Source organism: Sphaeramia orbicularis, chromosome 21 (genome assembly GCF_902148855.1).
Source record: "Sphaeramia orbicularis chromosome 21, fSphaOr1.1, whole genome shotgun sequence".
NCBI lineage: Eukaryota > Metazoa > Chordata > Actinopteri > Kurtiformes > Apogonidae > Sphaeramia > Sphaeramia orbicularis.
Genome location: NC_043977.1, coordinates 35,384,523 through 35,405,038, shown reverse-complemented (window position 1 = coordinate 35,405,038; position 20,516 = coordinate 35,384,523). Strand labels below are relative to the sequence as shown.

The window sequence follows — 20,516 nt, the reverse complement described above, 5'->3', positions numbered from 1 at the left end:
TAGTTGTTCATTCAGACATAAGACTTCATTCAATCTGATCGGCCTCTGGTCTCGGTTCATGTGACGTGTTTACACCTGGAGATTGGAGTTTTACTGCAACACAATATTTTTATAAAGTACCATTGATTTTTTTTTACTCTCAGCTTACCATCTGAGTGCTTTTTAGAACAACAGTAATGAAAATGTGAAATAAATGACACTGAAACCTAAAAAGTCAATGATTAAATAAACCCAGGCAGACAGGGCGTCCATAGGAAAAACATTTTATTGAAAAACATTTTCAGTTTGTAACAGACTGGTGGAATGTGTGTCATTTATCCTCACTTTGAACTTGTTTTAAATTGTTTGAATGATAAAACCATTTTTCACAGCCTGTCCATCTCATACTGCAAGAGGAGGCGGGGGTAAGAGGGCTACAGCCACCCGGTAACCAGAACAGACTAAAGAAAACCAGGGGTAGACGAACAAACAATGCAAATATAATACTGTGTTACTTACAAACTGGACTGAAATTAAATCATAAACATAACAAAAAAAGAAACTAATTCAATAAATATTTATGGTACACACTTATGGCACAAATATGCAGCAGTCGGCTTGGCAACTTTTCTCTCATTTTTTTAACCAAATTACCATGGAAACAGTGCAAAAGGGGGGAGGGAGTGGGAGGACACAAGCTTTCCATCGAGCGCTAGCTAAAATACATAGCAAAAAATTCAAATTTTATACAAAACATCTTACTTTAAGAGTTTATAAAAAATGTTTTTATTGGGTTCTGGTCAATATTTACATAAGCTATTTACCAAAAAAGTAGTATGCTCTGTTTTACTGAAGTGTATTCCATTTTTTCTGAACTTTTTTTTTTCCATTTACTTTCCTAAAAAGGTGAATAAGGCTATTGTAACAACCCAGGATCCATATACAATACAAACATTAATGTATTTACAGTTTCTTACCTACAGAAGTACGGTGCAAAATTACTGAGTCAAGTGACCAAGGGCTGACCATACGAGCAAGGCATTTTACAGTAGCCTGAGGTGCTTCTCCTAGCCTCGTGTGCTAAGACTCTCACAACATCGCTGCGACTTTTTCCGAAGAGATCAAACCGAACCGTCGATGTTGGGAGAGCGTTAGTCGAGGGGCAGCTAAGAAAAGGACGCCAGATTCAAAGAAACTAATAAGATTGTCATATTCTGCCGCAGACAGACAGCAACTAAACAGCCATTTTGTTTTGTTGTGTGTGTTGTTTTTTTTCACCTTTTTTCTTAAATACCTGTTCAGGTGTGATATAGTATATTCTTTTAAATGGTTTTTCACAGTTTACCTTTGTACTACGGCACATTATCAGAACGGAAAAGGTTCAAATAATAATACAAATAATGCAGGAAAAGAAAAACCAACAGCAGACTTGGTGACGTACTTTGCTAGTTTTGTGTCATTTGTTTGTTGTTACATCTTTCAGTGGTTAAGAACACTTTACATAGGTGTTTTTTTTTTCTCAGAATTGATTAAAAAAATAAATAAGAATTGCATATTTGCAGATTTTGTAGCCTCTTAGAGGCACAAACCTCAGATCATACAAGGCTTGGCTTTTCGGTGAAATTTGATGTTTTTAATGAACAAATGACAATGTTAATGATATATATGCTCAGGGGACAGCCTAGGCCACCATTATGATCCTAAGCTGAAGAGAACGATGAAATATAGACCTAACACACGCACACATGCTTACACACATGCACAAAGAACATATGAAGGGTGTGTATGAGAATCGAGGGCACTGGGGCTTCATGGGAAATATCCTTTGGGAGATGCTACACTGAGTGAGTGTGGGAGACACAGCTACTCTGCCCTTGTGTACACCAACGTTAGCTATTTTTGGGTCAGATAACTCCACTCCCCCTCGGGGCCGGGGTCCAGGCCACCCTCCCCCCCTCCCCTGATCCTGGTCCTCCTCGCCAGGACCACGCCCTGTGTTGCCGGACAAGAGCTCGTGGAAATACGGGACTCAGTGGGTTGAGAGATATCGAATAATCAAAAACCTAGATTGCATAATGTGCACTTATACCATAATATATTAACATTACTTCTTCTTCTTTTTTCTTCTTCTTCTCCACACTGCCTGACAACACCTGTGCTCTATGTGTCTATCATAAATAAATTCTGCTTTTTATTTAATTTTTTTTGTATTTTTCACCTTTGTAATGTTCTTTTTTTAATGTACATCTATTTTGTAAAAAAAAGAAAAAAAAAGAAAAAAAAAGAAAGAAGTAAATCAAGAACAAAATATGGAAATGCTAATGGAGATTGAGAAACAGTGACGATGTAAATAGATGTCCCTGTGCTTTTTAATGAGCAAGAATAGGAGAGCACCGGTCACGCTGATTCGGGCCCCTCAGGGCACCCTTAATCATCCTCGGACCCCTAGGGGTAAAGTACCTAGAGCTGTTTCAGCCAGCTAACCTTGACTAGATCTCAGGCCTCTTCTTCACCTGATGCGAAAAACGGCAGTAAGGCGAAATGGATTTCTTATTGCCCCTAACACTTTCCCGTGAGAAAAGCCCAGGTTTCCAGAGAAGTTGAGGCGAGAACTCGCTACTAAATCTGACGGGATACAGCCGCTCTCCCATCTCTTTTAACTATCACTGTGTCTCTCTCTGTGGACTGCTGCGAAGAGTGGAGGTACCAAAAAAGGGGGGTTAAAAGTGCTGCTCTATGTATATGAAAATCCTCCACTCTTCCCAGAAGCCTCCTGGGCTAACCTGACGTGCACCCTAAATTAAAAAAAAACCTCCTTCTTTTCATGCTCTCATCCCTCCTAGCCATTGCTGGGTCACTTGTGTTTGACAGACAATATGACAAAAGGGAAAATGAAATCTGGACTTGAACTACACCAGAATATGAAAAGCAGATAAGACAGAAAATCAGTAAATGATGACAGTACAAAAAAAAAAAAAAAGAAAAAGGGAATCTACTTTTTTTTCCATAAAACTTTCAAGTAAGTTCTGAAAAGGTGTTTTGCTGAACACATACATCTGGGAAAATGAGGAGAAAAGGTGTAATCCACACTTAAACCCAAACACGTTGTGGTTGACAGATGGGTGAGACAGTGTGTGTGTGTGTTTGTGTGTGTGTGTGTCTGTGGGTGTATATGTTAAGGTGAGCATGTGGGTGGCGAGGTGAACGGGTGATCTCTGTGAGTCAGTCAGGAAAGTCCCAGAGAGGATCAGCGTGAGAATCTCTCTCCTTGTTCCTCCTCCTCGGTCCTGGTAAATCCACAGAGTCTCTCTGGCTAGTGGAGGGAGGGTGGCCACCGTGTCAGTTCATGGTCAGCCCATATCCTCCTCCTTCTTTACCTCTCCTCCTCTCTCCTTCTTTGTGTCTTTCACTCTCTTTTTTTTTTCCAAGTAGTAGTCTCTCTTAGGCCAAACATTCCTTCTCCTCCTGTAATCCCAGGAAACCTTTACATCCGTTAACGTCCGAGAAAAAGAAAACGACACAAACTGTGCATCTGTCCGACTTCCAAAGCTTCACACACTTCCCCCAAAAAAATGCCGGCTGCAGTGCACAACACAAAAACACAGGGCGCAATCGGGCAAAGAAGAGATCGTCCTCTTCTCTGTTTCCCAGAAGAACCCGGAGAGCAGCAGCAGTGGCAGCAGCAGCCTTTTCCCCCCGACTATCAACAAACCAGAGCGACAAAGCAAAACTTTGATTAAGAAAGAAAGAGTGACGAAACATCAGAGAGGAGAGGAGGAGGAGTCGACAGAGTGAGAGAGACAGAAAGAGCGAGAGCGTTCGTCAGCGGCGGCCGAAACCAAAAACCCGCTCTGCCCGGGGATTGTTCCAGTTCATCTCCTTAAGTTTGAAAAAGTTCCACTCAGACTTTGTAGTAGATGTTGGCGGGGCTCTGCGGCGGCATCTCCTGAACTATGTAGACCGGGTGGCCGTAGTCGCCGCTGACCTTCTCATAGTGCGGGCAGAAGACGCTGTCAGCAGTCCTGAGCGGGATGATGATGTCGCTGGGCTCCGAACCGTTATTGTTCCCACCTCCTCCGCTCCGTTTGGGGGTGGCCAGGGTGCTTAGAGACAGCGTGGCGGCATGCTGTGGCGAATGCTTACGGTGCCGCCGCCGGTACTTGAGCAAAAGCAAGACCAGCATGATGATGATGATGATGAAGATGACGCTGCCCGAGGCGATGCCGACAAAGATGGCCACCTCGGAGCCGATGACATTGGAGGATTTTCCTCCGTTGTCGTTTCCGTCGCTTTCTCTTGGTGATACACCTGTGTGACAGAGGAAAGGATAGGTCAGAAAAACAGAAAAACAACTTCATATCAGATAAAAGCTGATGAATAGTCTGTAGCAGGGGAGTCCAATCCTGGTCCTCGAGGGCCGGTATCCTGCATGTTTTAGATCAGGGGTGTCAAACATGTAGCCCGGGGGCCAAATCTGGCCCACCATAGGGTCCAGTCCGGCCCGTGGGATGAATTTGTGAAATGCAAAAATTACCCTGAAAATATTAACAATCATTTTATTTCAGGTTCCACATTCAGACCAATTCAATCTCATCTGGGTCAGACCAGTAAAATACTGTCACAATAACCTATAAATAATGGCAACTCCAAAGTTTCTCCTTGAAAATGTAAATATTTTCATGCAATTTTACCGTATTTACACTAAAACTATCATTTCTCAAAACCATGAATAACCTGAAGACAACCAGAAATGTGTTAAGAAGTAAAATTTTTAAATATTCTGTCTGTTACTAAATGTTTTTTTGTATTTATAGATCAGCTGTGATCTGTAAGTTTTAACGTACATGTGTAAATGATAAACTGAAGCATACTATTGTTAAAAATTGCATCTATTTTTCTTTAGAAATTTTAGTTTGTTTATGTTATTCACATTGTTTCAAAGGATAGTTTGTAGATGTAAACATTTTCATGATGTAATTTTTGACCTTTTTCACTCTAAAACATAAAAGAAAGTTTGGAGTTGACATTATTTATGTATCATTATATTATTATTTCACTGGTCTGGCCCACTTGGGGTTAAACTTGCCTGAATGTGACCCCTGAACTAAATGAGTTTGACACCCCTGTTTTAGATGTTTCCCTCTTCTAGCACACCTGATGGTTGTTATCAGGCTTCTGCAGAGCTTGACAACAGGCTTATCATTTAAATCAGGTGTGTTGGAAGAGGGATACATCTTAAACATGCAGGATACCGGGCCCAGAGGACCAGGATTGGACACCCCTGGTCTATAGAAATGCCTCTGCATCAACAGTAACAGAACATACACTCAGACCTGTACAGAAAGAACCTGACTCAGCAATATAACATCAAATAACAAATTTAATTCATGTGTGTATAGAAGAGGTGAAGAAGAACTTTCTGCTAATCTGTATTTCTTACCTAAATATTACATTGTTTTTCATAAAGGTTCAGTTTCTTTGTTTAACTCATATCTCAGCAGCTTTATGAACTGCATTTGGGTTGATTCTTTGTTTACAACAAGGAGCTTGATTAAGTTTAATTAGTCCCGATAATTTTGGTGCAGCAGAATAACAAACTGTAAAAACTACAGAAATTGAGTTTTGTTTGGTATAACTCAGGCTAAAAAAAAAAACAAAAGAAAAAAACTAAGAAAAACAAGCCGAGGCAGTATTTCTTTTTACTTGTCTTTCCCTTTCATTCTGCACAATCTTTTCATCACACCACAGTAAAAGGTGGAGGGAGCAGTGGCTGAGAGTGAAGTCCGCCTATAGAAGCTTTTGTATAAAGGTCACATTCGATCGGTGGCTATTCAAATTCAGCTGGTGAAGACTGCAACCTTGAAACTAGGGCGAGAGCAGCCTGACGGGGAGATACAGAGGCTCGGGTAGAAGCAGGCAAAAGGCACTTAGGTAAATTGCATTTTGAAAGACATAAAAAAAAAAAAGTAACTTCATTTTCTAACTAACAGCCCCATAGGGGGAAAAAATAAGAAAGAGATATTCTATGTCATGATAAGATATCAATTATGAAAGTCAAGCTGTGCTCTGACTCGCAGCGACGGACACGCTGGTTCACATCCAACACCCAAGGGTGGGTGTGTTCTGCTCTCCTCGGGACAGGAGTGTGTTCCCTGAGCCGGCAGGATTACAGTGTCTCCCTGTCTACCGCTGTTCTCCCGAGGGTCTAAAAGTGCTTTCGCTGTTGTAGGGGGAGTGGAAACAGGATGGCAGGCGGCCCAACGCTAGGACCCTTTCGTTGTTTTACAAGGGGATTATGCTGCCTCAGACGCTGTGCCCATAGCTCTGACGCCCATATGCTCCTGCTACAGGCCAGGGAAAGAGGGATGGGACATAAAAAAAAAGACAGGAGAGACGACAGGAAAACGGAGAGAACAAGATGCTGATGTCTGCAGAGAGCGCTGCCAGTGTGGATTTAACAGCCGGGACAGTAGAGTCTGATTTGGGAGTAAAAACAGAAAGTGTCAGACGAGGCCACGCCCTCAATGAACCAGAGACACGGACTAGAGGCCTGTTTATATAGGTCAGCTTGTTTTTGTACTCGGGCCCTTCCTGTTTCTTTTTTCTAAGCACGGCTCGCTGCGGAAATTGCCAGTCTGATTTTCTTCTTGGGAGATTTCTAACTGCAATATAATAGCAGAGATAAGAGGCGCGTAGGTGAACGTCTGTCTGAGTTGTGATTCTGTGCAGGAACAAGTGTGGGTCTGTACTAAGAACGGGTCGTTAAAAAGATGGCAGACAGCGATCAGATCATTTTCCTGAAAATGTCACTTAAGCGGTGGGTTAAGGCTGGAATGGGGCCAGTGTGGAGATACCTTATAAGTCCTTGAGACGCTGGAGATGCCTATCAGTTTTATGGGCAACATTCAATTACTGCCTGATGAATCGCTGACCTTTTTTTCCTGCACTTTCACACACATACACACACCTTAGTGACTCACACACACATACGCTTAGGTTGCACTATCTAGCTCTTGGCTGAACAATTGTGTGCCCAAATGCCAAATTGTTTCGATAAATCCTCCACTCAATTACCACTTTCCCAGGATTTAAGGCACAAATAGGTGAGCTCACCTGGTTTCTCCAGCACATCATTAGTTTTGATGGGGTTCTTGCCGTCCGTGTGCTTGGGAGGGTAGGGTACTCTGGTGGGGTTGTCTTTGGGTGAAATAGGGTCTGAGGGATCTGGAAAGAAGAATAGAAGAGGATTTGATGAGAAAACCTTACTTATAATGGCTCATGTCAACACTACTGACAGAATTAGTGCTATTCTTGGCGTATCTTCTAGTTTCCCTCTTTGAATGGGGTTATTGTGTGATTTTCTTCATTCAAACCAAAGATTTCAGGATAGATACTATTTAGCACACTAGTATACTGCACAAAGTGTACAACATATTGTGTTATTTAAATTAAAATGACATATTGTAAGCCTCAAAGCATAACTGTCTAATTCATAATGTGATATCTGCGTAACTTTACTCTCCTAACACTCCTGATTCATTCCATCCAGATTTCACAATTTGGCCAAAAATATGACTTAAGCAGTTATGCTATAAGGCTAAGGAAATGTATCATAAACAGCAATGGTTAATAACTGCAAGGCATTGAAAGCTACTTGTTTTCTGTAAACCTAAACCACACACTGGTCAAAAAAAGACCCCAGTTATGTTCTAACAACCTGCTATGGCTCTAGGTTTTAAGCAGACATTTAATATGTCAGTGTTGCATCTTGATTCAGACTCTGTACACATTAAAAATCTCCCTTTCAAGGAAAATTACATCTGAGAAGGAAAAATAGAGTGTTCATTTTTTCCCTTAACCCTTTATCAGGCAAGGGACTTTTATTTTTTTATTTATTTATTTATTTTTTTGTAATTTCCATGTACATTACAAGACAGTGACAGCAACAGTTCCAGTGAGGACAGTGAGTCAACAATCTCAGGTCCAATGTGGTCTACAGGGTCTGTAAGGTCCACCTCTGCATGAACCGTGAGTGTACCTGCTTTGTTAGGTACCATGAAGTAATGGTACTAATGTAAGGAATGATGTTCAAAGGGAGAATGTGGATGTGGACAGATGTCTGGATCACCATTTATGCTATTGTAATGTTCTAAAAGTAATGTTCTTTTTAACTTATATGTGTTTTCTTGTATTTTTTTATATATATACTTCTTGTATTTTTTTTTTGTTTTTGTTTTTGTTTTTGCCACTTATGGGTAAGGAACCAAATATGGTAACTTCACTGATCTTGATTTTCTACATAACATTAAAATATTTTGAAAAATTCCACTAAAGTAATACATTCTTATGTCCTCTAATATCACACTAAGGTTGCAATTTGGAATTTCACAGTATTTCTATGAGTGCCTTATAAAGGGTTAAGGCTTTTTCTAGTACTTTTTTTTCATTTAATGTGGTCCACTGACCCCATCATTCTGACTGAGAAAATTCCTGGCATTAGTAATGATTCAAAACTGTGTGCTTGGTGTTAGCCCTGTATTAATGTGTTTTGCTCCTCTCATATGTTCTTTTGTTTCTAATTTAAAAAAAAAAAAAAAAAAACATTTTTCAACTACCTTTACATAGAACTGGAGCTTTATTACTTGAAAAGTGCTGTAATTGAGGATAAAGACAAGTAAATGGGTTCTGTGATGGGGCCATATGTTTTGAAGTTCAAATGTCTGTTAATGTTTTTTTTTTCTGTGATATTAAAGCTGAGCTGACTTCAAAACCGTCACGCTAAATGGAGAAGTAATTCGCCGAGCGCCCACTCTTATAATCACGAGTTATATCGCGTTGAACTTTACACCTTCAAGCTCAATCGTACCGGAACCACACTAAATAGAACATTTCATTTAATAAATCGAGTGATTTGTAAGCAACTCCTCAGCGCCGGAGCTGATTTTCGGTGCTAAATCCAATTTCTCGGCCTGTTCAGCACCTGGTCTTTTCTGTCTTTTCTTCCTCAGCAGCTTCAATTAATTCCTTGACCTTCAGCGCTTCTCAATAGTGGAGAAGGTGGCACTGAAGAGAGGGCCGACCTTCGGAAATTACCTCACAGGGTGGCGGCCAGGCAGCTCATTTATGAATAATTATCAGCGTAATTAAGAGTCTGACTGTTGACTGTGTGTGTGTGTGTGTCTGTGCTTTGTGAGTCTAAGTGTCAAACAGATACGGCGATACATCACAAGCGTCATGTGTCTGTCTGCATCTAAAATAGATTTGCATGTGTAGAAAGCCTTTCAGCTGAGAGAGCATATAACAGCAGATGCTTCGTGTGCATGTGTGCAAGCAAGCATACACAGTTGTATGTGTGTGTTGTGTGTATCAGTGCATTAGACTTCCGCTAGATTACATCTCCTGCCCCCTTGCAGCCCCAGGTGTCATGGAGACGATGGAGCTGTATGCTGCACAGGCTCCTATGACCTTATTAGGGCATTTTTCAGAGTCTCACACCGTTTTTAACAGTGTACGAGCCCTGCGTCGTGGCTGACTGTTCATGCCTGCAGGCGCTCACGACCGTAATTCAATAATACAATACTCACTTTGTCCCACTTTCATGATTATCTTCATGGACTTGGTCTTGCACACTCCCCCCTCCTGGTTGTCGATGCCCTCCATGGTGCCATTAGATGTAGCTACAATAGGCAGAGAGGAAAAAGGTTAGAATTAGCAGCTTCTGTTATCAAGTGCGGGGTAATGAAATAGATATAATGCATTTAGATCATAAAATATGAGTAACTCCGACTAGGTACTACAGTGAAAAAATGTTAAATTGCCAGTTTTTTCTATGCACATGCACTTCACGACTCTATTAAAAGTATATGAGCTATAATAAACAACAATAACAAAAAAGCAGTGTTTGCATGGGTATCTGTCCGATTTATTTGTTAAATTAAAATGCTTTTGTTTCATGCAATGAAACACACTTATTATTTATTACTCTAAGTCACAGGTGTTAAACATGCGGCCTGGGGGCCAAATCTGGCCCGCCAAAGGTTCCATTCCGGCCCGCGGGATGAAAGTGCAAAAATTAACTTGAACAGTCCAGGTTGTCTAAATCATTTTGGTTCAGGTTCCACATACAGACCAATGTGAACTACAGTAAAAATAACAACACAACTAGAAGCACTCGGAGAGCGCAGACCTCAGTCCAAGGCTGATCAGTGGCCCCCTCCGTGGGCCCCCCCACCCCCGATCACCACCAAAATTTAATCATTTCTTCCTTATTCCATTTCCAACAAACCCTGAAAATTTCATCAAAATCTGTCCATAACTTTTTGAGTTATGTTGCACACTAATGGACCGACAAACAAACAAACAAACAAACCCTGGCAAAAACATAACCTCCTTGGTGGAGGTAATAACCCATAAATAATGACGACAAATTTTCTTTGTGAAAAATTAAGTGGAAAAAATGTAAGTGAAAAAAATAAGATTACACTGTGAAAATATTTACATTTACAAAACTATTCTTTCACACTAAAATGCAAATAAATACATAAATAAAAACAAAGATGAACAACCCGAAATGTGCAATTTTAACAATATTCTGCCTGTTACTAAATGTTTTGTGCATTTATGGATCCACTGTGATCTGTAGTGGTGTTAATAATAATAAAAGATGGAATATTGTAGAAATTGTTCAAATTTTAGTTCCAAACTCCAAAATTTTAACAATATTCTGCGTGTTACCAAATGTTTATGTAACATTGTGTGTAAATGCACATGTATAAATAATAAGTCGAGGCATAATATTGTTAAAATTGCATTAATTTTTCAAATGAAATTTCAGTTTTTTCAGGTTATTCACATCTTTTTTGTAAAATATAAATATTTTCATAATTTAATTGGGGGTTTTTTTGTACTAAAACAAAAAGAAAAACTTGGATTTGTCATTATTTGTAGGTTAAGTTATTATTTTACCGGTCTGGCCCGCTTGAGATCAAATTGGGCTGAATATGGCCCCTGATCCAAAATGAGTTTGACACCCCTGCTCTAAGTTCTGCAAAGTTGCGCAGCAGATGGATGTGTTCCAACAGAACCATACTTGTATCACTGAGGCAACATGTGAACTTTCCCATAATCCTGCAATGTTGTTCATGTCAGGCATAAACAAAAAGTTGTGTTCATATGATACATTGTTATGTGTAACTGCATTTAGGTGAAGTTACAGTTTCAATAAGTGTTAATCCCACTACAATGAATTCCCTAAAAATGATGCTTTACTTAAATATCTGAGTTATTTAAAGTTTTTGAGACAAAGTACAAAAGTGTGGGCAATGTGTATGAAAACAGAAGGTTAAAAAAAAGTGAAAACAAAATGTTCTAGTATGAAGCTGTAGAATCACATTGTTTAATTTTCATCTTTGTTTACTGGGTTACACTTTAATTTGATTTTGTGGAAAATAAATGTTAAGGATAAACTCTCTTTTTGCAGTCAAAACAACATCCAGCAATTATATACAGTACATTCACAATGACTTTAGGTGAATTCACCTTCACTCATACACTATTATATGCAGAATTAATGTAACACAATGTTGAAGTGAACGGAATATGTGACAAATCACATTTGAGGGGATGTTTTCTGTAATCTGTAGAGAAATACATTTGAAAAATGACCCTCCCAATGGGTACAAAAGAGACATGTTGTGAAAACTGTGTCGCCATGTTTGCCTTAAGCCTATCTCAGAAAAACAGCCAGTTCCCTGAGACAACAGAGCCACTGAAAACCTTCCGCTGAGGAAGGATATGAGTCATCCCCCCCATTAATAAAATCACAATTCACCCGTTCATCGCCTTAGTCGCTCCGCACAGGCGAAATATTTCACATCCCCAAAGTCAATTAGCTTGAGTAATTGTGACTATAATATCTCTAACTGCGCTGATGGGCCTCATGAAGGAAGCAGTTAAAGGAGGTGTGAGTGAGGGAGAGAGAGAGGAAGAGGGAGACAACGGTGGCTGGGGTGACGGCGGCCATCTTGGAAAGCCGCAGGAAATTTGTCGGCTTATCGTGTATTAGCACTAACGACACTCCAGAGAGGGTTAGCCAGTTATTAAAAAACACACTTTTTGGATTTTTAAAGCCCTCAAATGCTCACATCAAAAAGCCAAACTTGCTGCCGGGGCTTAAAGTAAAAAAGAAGGAGAGATCTGCCGACAACTGAGGGGAAAAAAAGAAGAAAGAAAACCAGCGATGTAAACAGGAAGAGTTACAAAAATTAGGGCACCTTTCCAGGAGAGGCAGCGAAATTAAGAGAACAGAGGGAGGTGTTAAATACTTCAATGGCCCTTAGATGAAAAGAGCTTAAAGGATCTAAAAAAAACATTTAAACACAGGAGAAAACAGAAGTGCACCGCTAAACACTGTGTTCAAGGGACGGCAGCAGATGTTGGGAGAGGAATCTGGAGGGGCGGGGCAAGACGTCCCACATGTGACAGGAGGAACAAAACGGGCCCTGTAAGCAGATGCTGTGAAAGGACGCTTAAAAATGGAAACTGCAACTTTTGATAAAAGAAATCTCTGGTGGCGTGTACAGATGTGGGCCACACACAGAGCCATTAAATGAAAGGATGGAGCGATGAATAGGATGACAAAACTGAGCAAATTTTTATTCCATTATGTAAGGACACCTGCGTTTTGCAATATGAAACTGTCTGAACCCAATACCTTATATATGTCCTTGTGTTTTGTAATAAACTGTAACATATTTTAATGGTTGTCAAAGGAATTACACGGTGCATTATGTGATAACCAAAAAAAAAAATAGTATCCATGTGTAAAGAGGTTCAGTGTTTTACAGTTAAGATAAATTAAACTTTCGAAATATTAAATTAAACCAGTACTATAGTTGATTCTGGTCTTAGTCTCGATATTCATGATAAAGCTGTAACAGAAAACAGTATTTTATTATATCTACCTTACAAATACGACCAAAATTACAAAAATAATCAAGTGCAAGACAAGGTTATTATCGTTAATGAAAACTAACAAAATGATGAAAACTAGAATTGTAAAAACATTTTCGTTAACTGAAATAAATAAAAACTATAATTAAAAGAAAAAAAAGATACCTAACTGAAACTGTATTGTGTGCTTACAAAACTAACTAAAACGTATAAAAATTATGGATAAAATTCGCTTCGTTTTCGTCTTTGTCAATGTCGGATTGATATGAAAGCAAATTTATTTCCCTCAAGCAATTTTAGCTGCTGGCACCATATGATATTTAACGGTCCGACACTTGTGGTCACTTGTGGTTTCGAGTCGTCTTCTGGTCCCCACTCTACCTGGAAACATGGAGACTAAAGTTGGATGAAAACAGCAGGGTCCTGTCTGGGATTTATGTGAATATGACAAAGAAGAAGATAAAAGATATAAAGAAACTAAAACTAAGCATTTAGAAAATAACGAAAACTAATAAAAACTAGCAAACCTGCTCTAAAAACTAATTAAAACTAACTGAATTAGAGAAAAAAAAGTCAAAACTAAATAAAACTAAACTATAATGAAAAATCCAAAACTACTATAACCTTGGTGCAAGACTTGAAATTCCGCAGAAAATTCAGTGGCACTTTCTGTTTTAGCCCCATGTCTAAAAAAATACAGTTGCAGATTCTAGAAGATGTTTATTTCCAATCAACTATACTGTTATAAGCTTACGTATTTGGATATGCTAAATATGAAGGAATACCACGTAAAAAAGTGAATGTTAAGAGGTTAAAATGTAACCAGAAAAGTCTCTCATATCATTAGTAAGAGCTGAAAACTGCTGGAGTGTTGTTGACTTGCAGAAACACAAACTGAATTATTATGTGTTAAAGTCAAACAATGAAGCTTCATTCGGAAACATTTCAAAAATTAAAATATGACAAATTTAAATCAATTTAATATATGACATACCCCTAAAAAAAACTTTGAGGACTTGAAATATTGGAATGTCCAGCACTCATAAAACAGATTAATAATGTATTAATATTATAATGACCATTTGTCTGAGGCCTTTTCATCATGACACTTTTATAGTTTGAGTGATGTTTTTGGGTTGAAGATATTAGAAGAATCTGAAGGTATTATATGTAAAGTGTCTGTCTTTGGAAATAAATAGGAATTTTAGGATTATTGCTCAGATTTTTGAACAGAAAACAACACCAAAAGTATCCAAATTACATACTGAATTGTTAAAATAAAATGATTCACTGGGATGAAGACAAGTAAATGTGGAAAAAAAAACTGGTAAAAAACCTAGAAATTAATAACAAAATGCTGCAGATTATAAAATTCTGGACAATGAATTAGAAACTGTGACACATATTTTACATAACGTGTTGGTGTCCTGCCAAAGCTCCATCAACTGGAAGCCCCATTTTAGCCCCTGCTCTACCTCTCTGCTGCCCCCGGAGGCTGCTGCCTGGAACTGCAGCCATCCTGAATGAACAGTGGGACAGGGGAAACAGGCGAAGAGGAGGGGAGGGGAGGGGGGAGCAGGGGCTTGTGGTCTATCAGGTCAGTAACACAGAGGATAACGAGCTGCCAGGGCTTAGCGGCTTGGCTTCCCGCCAGCACCCAGTGGCCCGCATTCACCACGACTACCCCCTCCAAACCCAAACCCCCCCCTCCCTCCCCTTGCCACCACCTCTTCCTCCTCATTCCTCTTCACCCTACTTCCTCTCCTCCTCCTCCTCCTCCCTTGAATTACACCCCAGTTTCTTCTTCTTCTTCTTCGGGACAGCCACCTTGCACCTCCATCCGTAAACCTCCACATGCTGCTTCCCCAAATTGAAAGGCAGGTGCTGGTTGAAATTGAAATAGCTTTAGAAAATTAATCTCTGCATAGTCGTCACTTTCTCCTCCTCCCTGTTCTTTACTTTTTTTTTTTTTTTTTTTCTTCCTCCCCTCCTAGCTACCAATCATTTTGATCCGAATCCACTTGCCTCAATAAGACGGTGATGGGAGCGGACACAAAGAGCATGTTAACAAGGACTTCCTCCCTCCCTCCCTCCCTCCATCTCGCCTCCTCTCTCCCCTCCTGTCTCCTTCTCGAGCTGACCTATGGCTTTCCAGTGGAGACTGAAAAGCACATTACAGACAAAGCTCCTTAAAGGCTTGTGCTCCTGTGCCTGCCTGTGTATGTGTGAATGCGCGTGCATGTGTTCATTTCATAAACCTGTTAGCGCAAACACACAGAAGTTTTACAATCCTTCAGGATGTCCTTAAAACTGTTTACTTTGTGCAGAGATCGGCACAATCAGACTGTGCTGTTGTGCATTTTTTTCATGTGTGTATGTGTGAACTAAACCCACCTCGGAGGTCAGAGTTCATAAGGCAGCGAACTGCACAGAAGGTGTATTTAGGGGTGAGCTACTTCACATTATCAGCACTGTGTCATCTCCACTCTTTATGCTCTTTCACCTTTAAAACCATTTAACACATCAACCTCCATCTATCCCAAATAAACTGTACGCTCAGACCTTTAGATAAACATCTTTATAATCTTGGCTGCAACATTTCCTTGACATTTAAGAGGGAAAAAAAATCGAAAAATCCTTCCTGGTTTAAAACTTTAAATTCCTCTTCCCCTTTAAATGCGGAGTAAAACACACACTCACTCTGGCCGAGGCTGCAGTCCAGGAAAGCCTGACTTGGATTTAAACAGAATGTGATTGTTGAAAGGGCTAAGGCTGGCTGAATGACTTGGCCCTCCTCGGCCCAGCCAGACAAGAAGACCGGGGCTGGACTGGATGACAGACTAGCTGGCTAGAGTTAACCAGCTAATCCGTAATGCTGAGGGGGACACGGTGAGGAAGGAAGGGGGCTGGGAAAGACCTGGTTCATACAAGAGCCTCACAAATGGATTTAGCCACCAACTAGTGGTGGTATTACAGCAGTCCGATAAGACCTAGTGTGGAGGGAGGGGGGTTGCAAGGAGAAAAAAATGGGCCAGAAATCTCAACATTGAATGGACATTAACCCATAAAGACCCAAACATCCACCATTTAACAAAATCATCTACTGTTGTAAAACATTTAATACCTATTGATCCACTAATTCTATCAATCCATGCAAATAATTGGTGTAAAATGCAGCCTCATGCACCGTCATCTTCTACAACATTGATTCACCAGTGAAACCCATGGAGTTGGATCAATGACTGTGGATGGAAACACTGGTTTATGTTCAGTTAATGATATATTTTGATGAAAAAGTCACTTTTTCTTCACTTTTCTCTGAGCATTTACAGACACAATATAGAGCACAGGTGTCAAACATGCGGCCCGGGGGCCAAATCCGGCCCCGCCAAAGGGTCCAGTCTGGCCCTTTGGATGAATTTGTGAAATGCAAAAATTACACTGAAGATATGAATCATTTTAGTTCAGGTTCCACATACAGACCAATTTAATCTCAAGTGGGTCGAATCAGTAAAATACTATCATAATAACCCATAAATACTCACAACTCCACTCGTTGTAAATATAAAAATTTTCATGTCATTTTACTGTATTTACACTAAAACAAACTAACATTTCACAAAAACATGAATAACCTGAACAAATATTAACATTTTGAAATGTCTGAAGTGTAATTTTAACAATATTCTGCCTGTTATTAAATGTTTTATGTATTTGTCGATCCACTGTGATCTGTAAATTGTAATTTACATGTTTAAATGATAAACTGAGATAGAATATTGTTAAAATTGCACTTAGTTTTCTTAAGAAATTTCAGTTTGTTCATGTTATTCACGTTGTTTTAAAGGATAGTTGGTAGATGTAATCATTTTCATCACATAATTTTACTTTCTTTTTGCTCTAAAACATAAAAGAAGGTTTGGAGTTGACATTATTTATATATTATGTTATTATTTCACTGGTCTGGCCCTCTGCAGATCAAATTTGGCTTAATGTGGCCCCTGAACTAAAAAGAGTTTGACACCCCTGATATAGAGGATAATCTTAGAATAAATGGTGATAAATCACTAAAGAGAAAGGTTTAATATAGGGAAAAAAAATCATTTGGGAACTGACATAAATGTAGTACTGGGTCTTTATGGGTTAATGAAACACTACTGTGGTTCATATCAATATTTCTATTTCATGGTGCTTTGAGAGAATAGAATAAAGCCATGATAACACGTGTATCTCTTTAAAAAAAAGCAGTGTTACTAAACAGTTATTGTTAGGTTTAGGCACTGGCAGCTGAAAAATACAGAAAATTTCAGCAAAGATGTGAAAAATAACATCTCACAATGTTTTTAGCAATAGTTAAACAAACCCATAGCCTTTTCTGACCCTAACTGAAGTCAGGATATCCTGTATTTTGTATATATGACATCCACTCTATTACACGCTTGTTGATAAAAGGCAAAAATTAATGGGCTGACAAAAAAAAAAAAAGATGTAAAAAATGAGCTTGTGTGTCACTTTGGGGTGAAAAACAAGAACAAAAAAAGACAAAAATAAGAAAAGCTACATTTGATTTCCCTTTACCATCCACTCTAGCCGGACTGTGAATTACAGAGTACGTTTTCTCACTGCTTTTGGACCTGCTCATGTGGTTAAGATGAGGTTTTTTGGGGCTAAAAAAAAAAAAATCTCGTTGCACACAGTCACAAAATGCAAAAGCAGGCCTTGAAACAGGGGAAGAAGGCCATCAGGAAAAATCACTCACCGGCTCTGACAAAGTACCGCTTGAGACCAAAGTGACAGCTTGAGTAGGCCTGTAAAAAACGTGCCAGCACACATTCACTCGCACAAAACACACACACACACCTTCAACCACACACTCATACACACACAGTCACACAGAGCCTCACACAAATGCTACAAGTGTGTCAAAGAAGTGTCCTCACTTTGAGTGTGAAAGCCACCTGTAAAATTAGCACCGGCATCCAACGAGCACGCAGCACTCCAACCGCAATCCCACCCCCGCATCGTAAATACACCATCCCCCACCAGCCCTCGCCCTCCTTAACTTAATTTACCCTCCTTAACTTAATTTTCTCCTGTTTATCAAATCAAGGGAGTGGAAAATCACCCTGCGTTTAACGAGACAGTCAATTCTGAGCCCGCAATCCAGATAAAGACTGAGAGCCCCTTAACTCAATTTCCTTCTTTGTTTCTTGAAGTGGCTAACCACCAAATCACAAAACAGCTGCGTTAATACTGCAGATAATTGCACTTTTAGATTGTGGTTTTATTTTAAATTTCGATTATATTTATTATTAACTCAGTCTTTTCTACTGCTTAGGGCAAGTAACATTTAAGACTCTTTAATTTTAATATGACTCAGAACCAAATTCAACTTTACAGAAAATCAGAAAGGAAACAAAAATTGCATCACTTACTTAAAAGTTAGAGAAGTTTTCCAACTCATAATAATAATAATAATAATAATAATAATAATAATAATCTTATACTGTGTTACACTATGTAGTGAAGCATTTAAGCAAACATAATGAGGACAACATTTCCACATTAAGATGTCTCAATGAATGATTTAATTTGGTCACAGACTCTTTACTAATGCTTATTTACAATACGATATTAGACTATATGACATGATATAGTGCGATATAATACGTTTCGATACATCCATTACCAAGAAGATTAAGTAAAGGCAACAATCAATTAGGGATGTAACGATATGAAAATTTCATATCACAGTTGTTGTGACCAAAATTATCACGGTTATCATTATTATCACGGTATTGTTGAAATGTGCTTAAAATGTTCAAAAAGTACTTACACACACACTAAAATAATTTAACCAAGTTGTATTTTGAAAAAATATAATAGGCATAATGTACTTTCTGTTGGCAGAAACATTCAAATATTAACATGTAAACATCAAACATACAAATGTGCATTACCGATGGAACCTTATGGCCCTTGTTTGACCATTTTCCATATCAAGTTTGATTTTTTAGTTTCTTTTTCAGATAGATAGATAGATGCAAACTGGCATGCACGCCTGGAATGCTGCTGCGTCTCCTGGAAATGAGCAGTACTGTGAGTTTTCAAAGTGCGGTAATCAAACACGGTTATCATGATAATTACAATTTAAACGGTAATACTAACCGTCGGGAATTTTACCACCGTTTATCGTTATACCGGTAATCGTAACATCCCTACAATCAATACATAGAAACTGTCAATTAATAGGGAAAAAAACACTAAAACACAACAAGCAGCAACAAAAAAACACTAATTCTAATACATAATACTCAAGTACCATGTTACTCAGACCCTGTATTGTAATCTGTTACTACACAGGATATACTGTATTGCAGTGTAATATTACATATGAGTATTAAGTATGAGTTGACGCTACTTTGTGAATAAAAGTAAATAAATATACAGTAATACCTTCCATGTTTCAGCAGTTTTAAGACGTTTGAAACATTGATGTAAAACATTTCAACATCATAATTTTACAATACTTTGAAGAAGCCACAGGAACTCTGCTTTTCTGACATTTTTCAAGCCTACTCAGTGATTTGCTTGCTTAACTTGTAGTCTGAGCTGAAATGCAACTTCTAGTCTGACATAAAGAGCCTTTGGAAACTTGAAAAACAATACTTTGGAAGCAGCTTAGCAAAGGTTGCCAAATTCTGTGGGTATAATTACACAATGCTGAAAGAAAGTGCTGGTAACAGACTGAGGAGACATCCCTGAAAGACAGATAGGACTGAGAGAGAGAGAGAGAGAGAGAGAGAGAGAGAGAGAGAGAGAGAGAGAGAGAGAGAGAGAGAGAGAGAGAGAAAGTGCACCGTGCGCAATGAGAGGATGAACAGATGGACGGAGTGACAACGTGTCCCAGAAAGAACGGGACGGAAAAGGAAGACGAGAAGGAGAGACAAAGAGCGCTATGATCTAAACGCGGGGCGTAATTTCCATCCCCCGAGTTGCTGTGGAGCGTGAAGCCATCATCGCAGCGCCGGGGTTCGCCGGCTGGTTAATGCTCGTCACTGTTGTGTGGAGTAATCGCCACTGACAGGGTTTAGGGTCTCCGCTGACCCTCAGAAACAGGCCAGGGCAAAGCCGGGTCACCTCAGAATCCCAAACATAGTTAATAACCTTCACTTCCAGCTAGTCGGAAAGACACACAAACATTAGAAATGCATTATTTAAATCCACTTAAGCTAACACTCGATTATTACAAGTGGTTAATTACAAACGTAGGCTGATAGTTTTAATGAAAGTTCACACATATTTCCCACGCGCACACATACCGCCACTGCCTACTGCGAAATAATTTTGTCCACTTATTTTCATTATGTGATAAAAATGACACCACCAATTGTATACTATTAATTTGGCTGTATTTCAGTAAACCGAAAAGCTGTTTATGTCAGATAAAGTAGACACAATTACACCTCAATTTGCATTTTAAGATTCGCAGGCTCACACCTGATCCATATGACAATCAGTGGGTTAGAGACAGGACTATTTTCTGTTGTGACAGAAGAAAAGGGTGATTAAATTCTTGATGAAAT

General features: G+C 39.2%; 1 protein-coding gene across 2 annotated transcripts in view; it reads right to left on the bottom strand.

Annotated features, from left to right (window-relative positions):
* Nucleotides 1-247: 247 nt before the first annotated feature.
* The window catches only part of efnb2a (ephrin-B2a), a 41,482-nt gene continuing 21,213 nt past the window's right edge, over nt 248-20,516 (bottom strand). For both annotated transcript variants that reach the window (XM_030125354.1, XM_030125355.1), the window contains 3 exons: nt 9,564-9,656; nt 7,093-7,203; nt 248-4,287 (listed from right to left, as the gene is read on the bottom strand). In XM_030125354.1, coding sequence (XP_029981214.1) covers nt 3,881-4,287; nt 7,093-7,203; nt 9,564-9,656 — 611 coding nt within the window. In that variant the 3' untranslated portion in view covers nt 248-3,880. The remainder of the gene's footprint in view (nt 4,288-7,092; nt 7,204-9,563; nt 9,657-20,516) is intronic.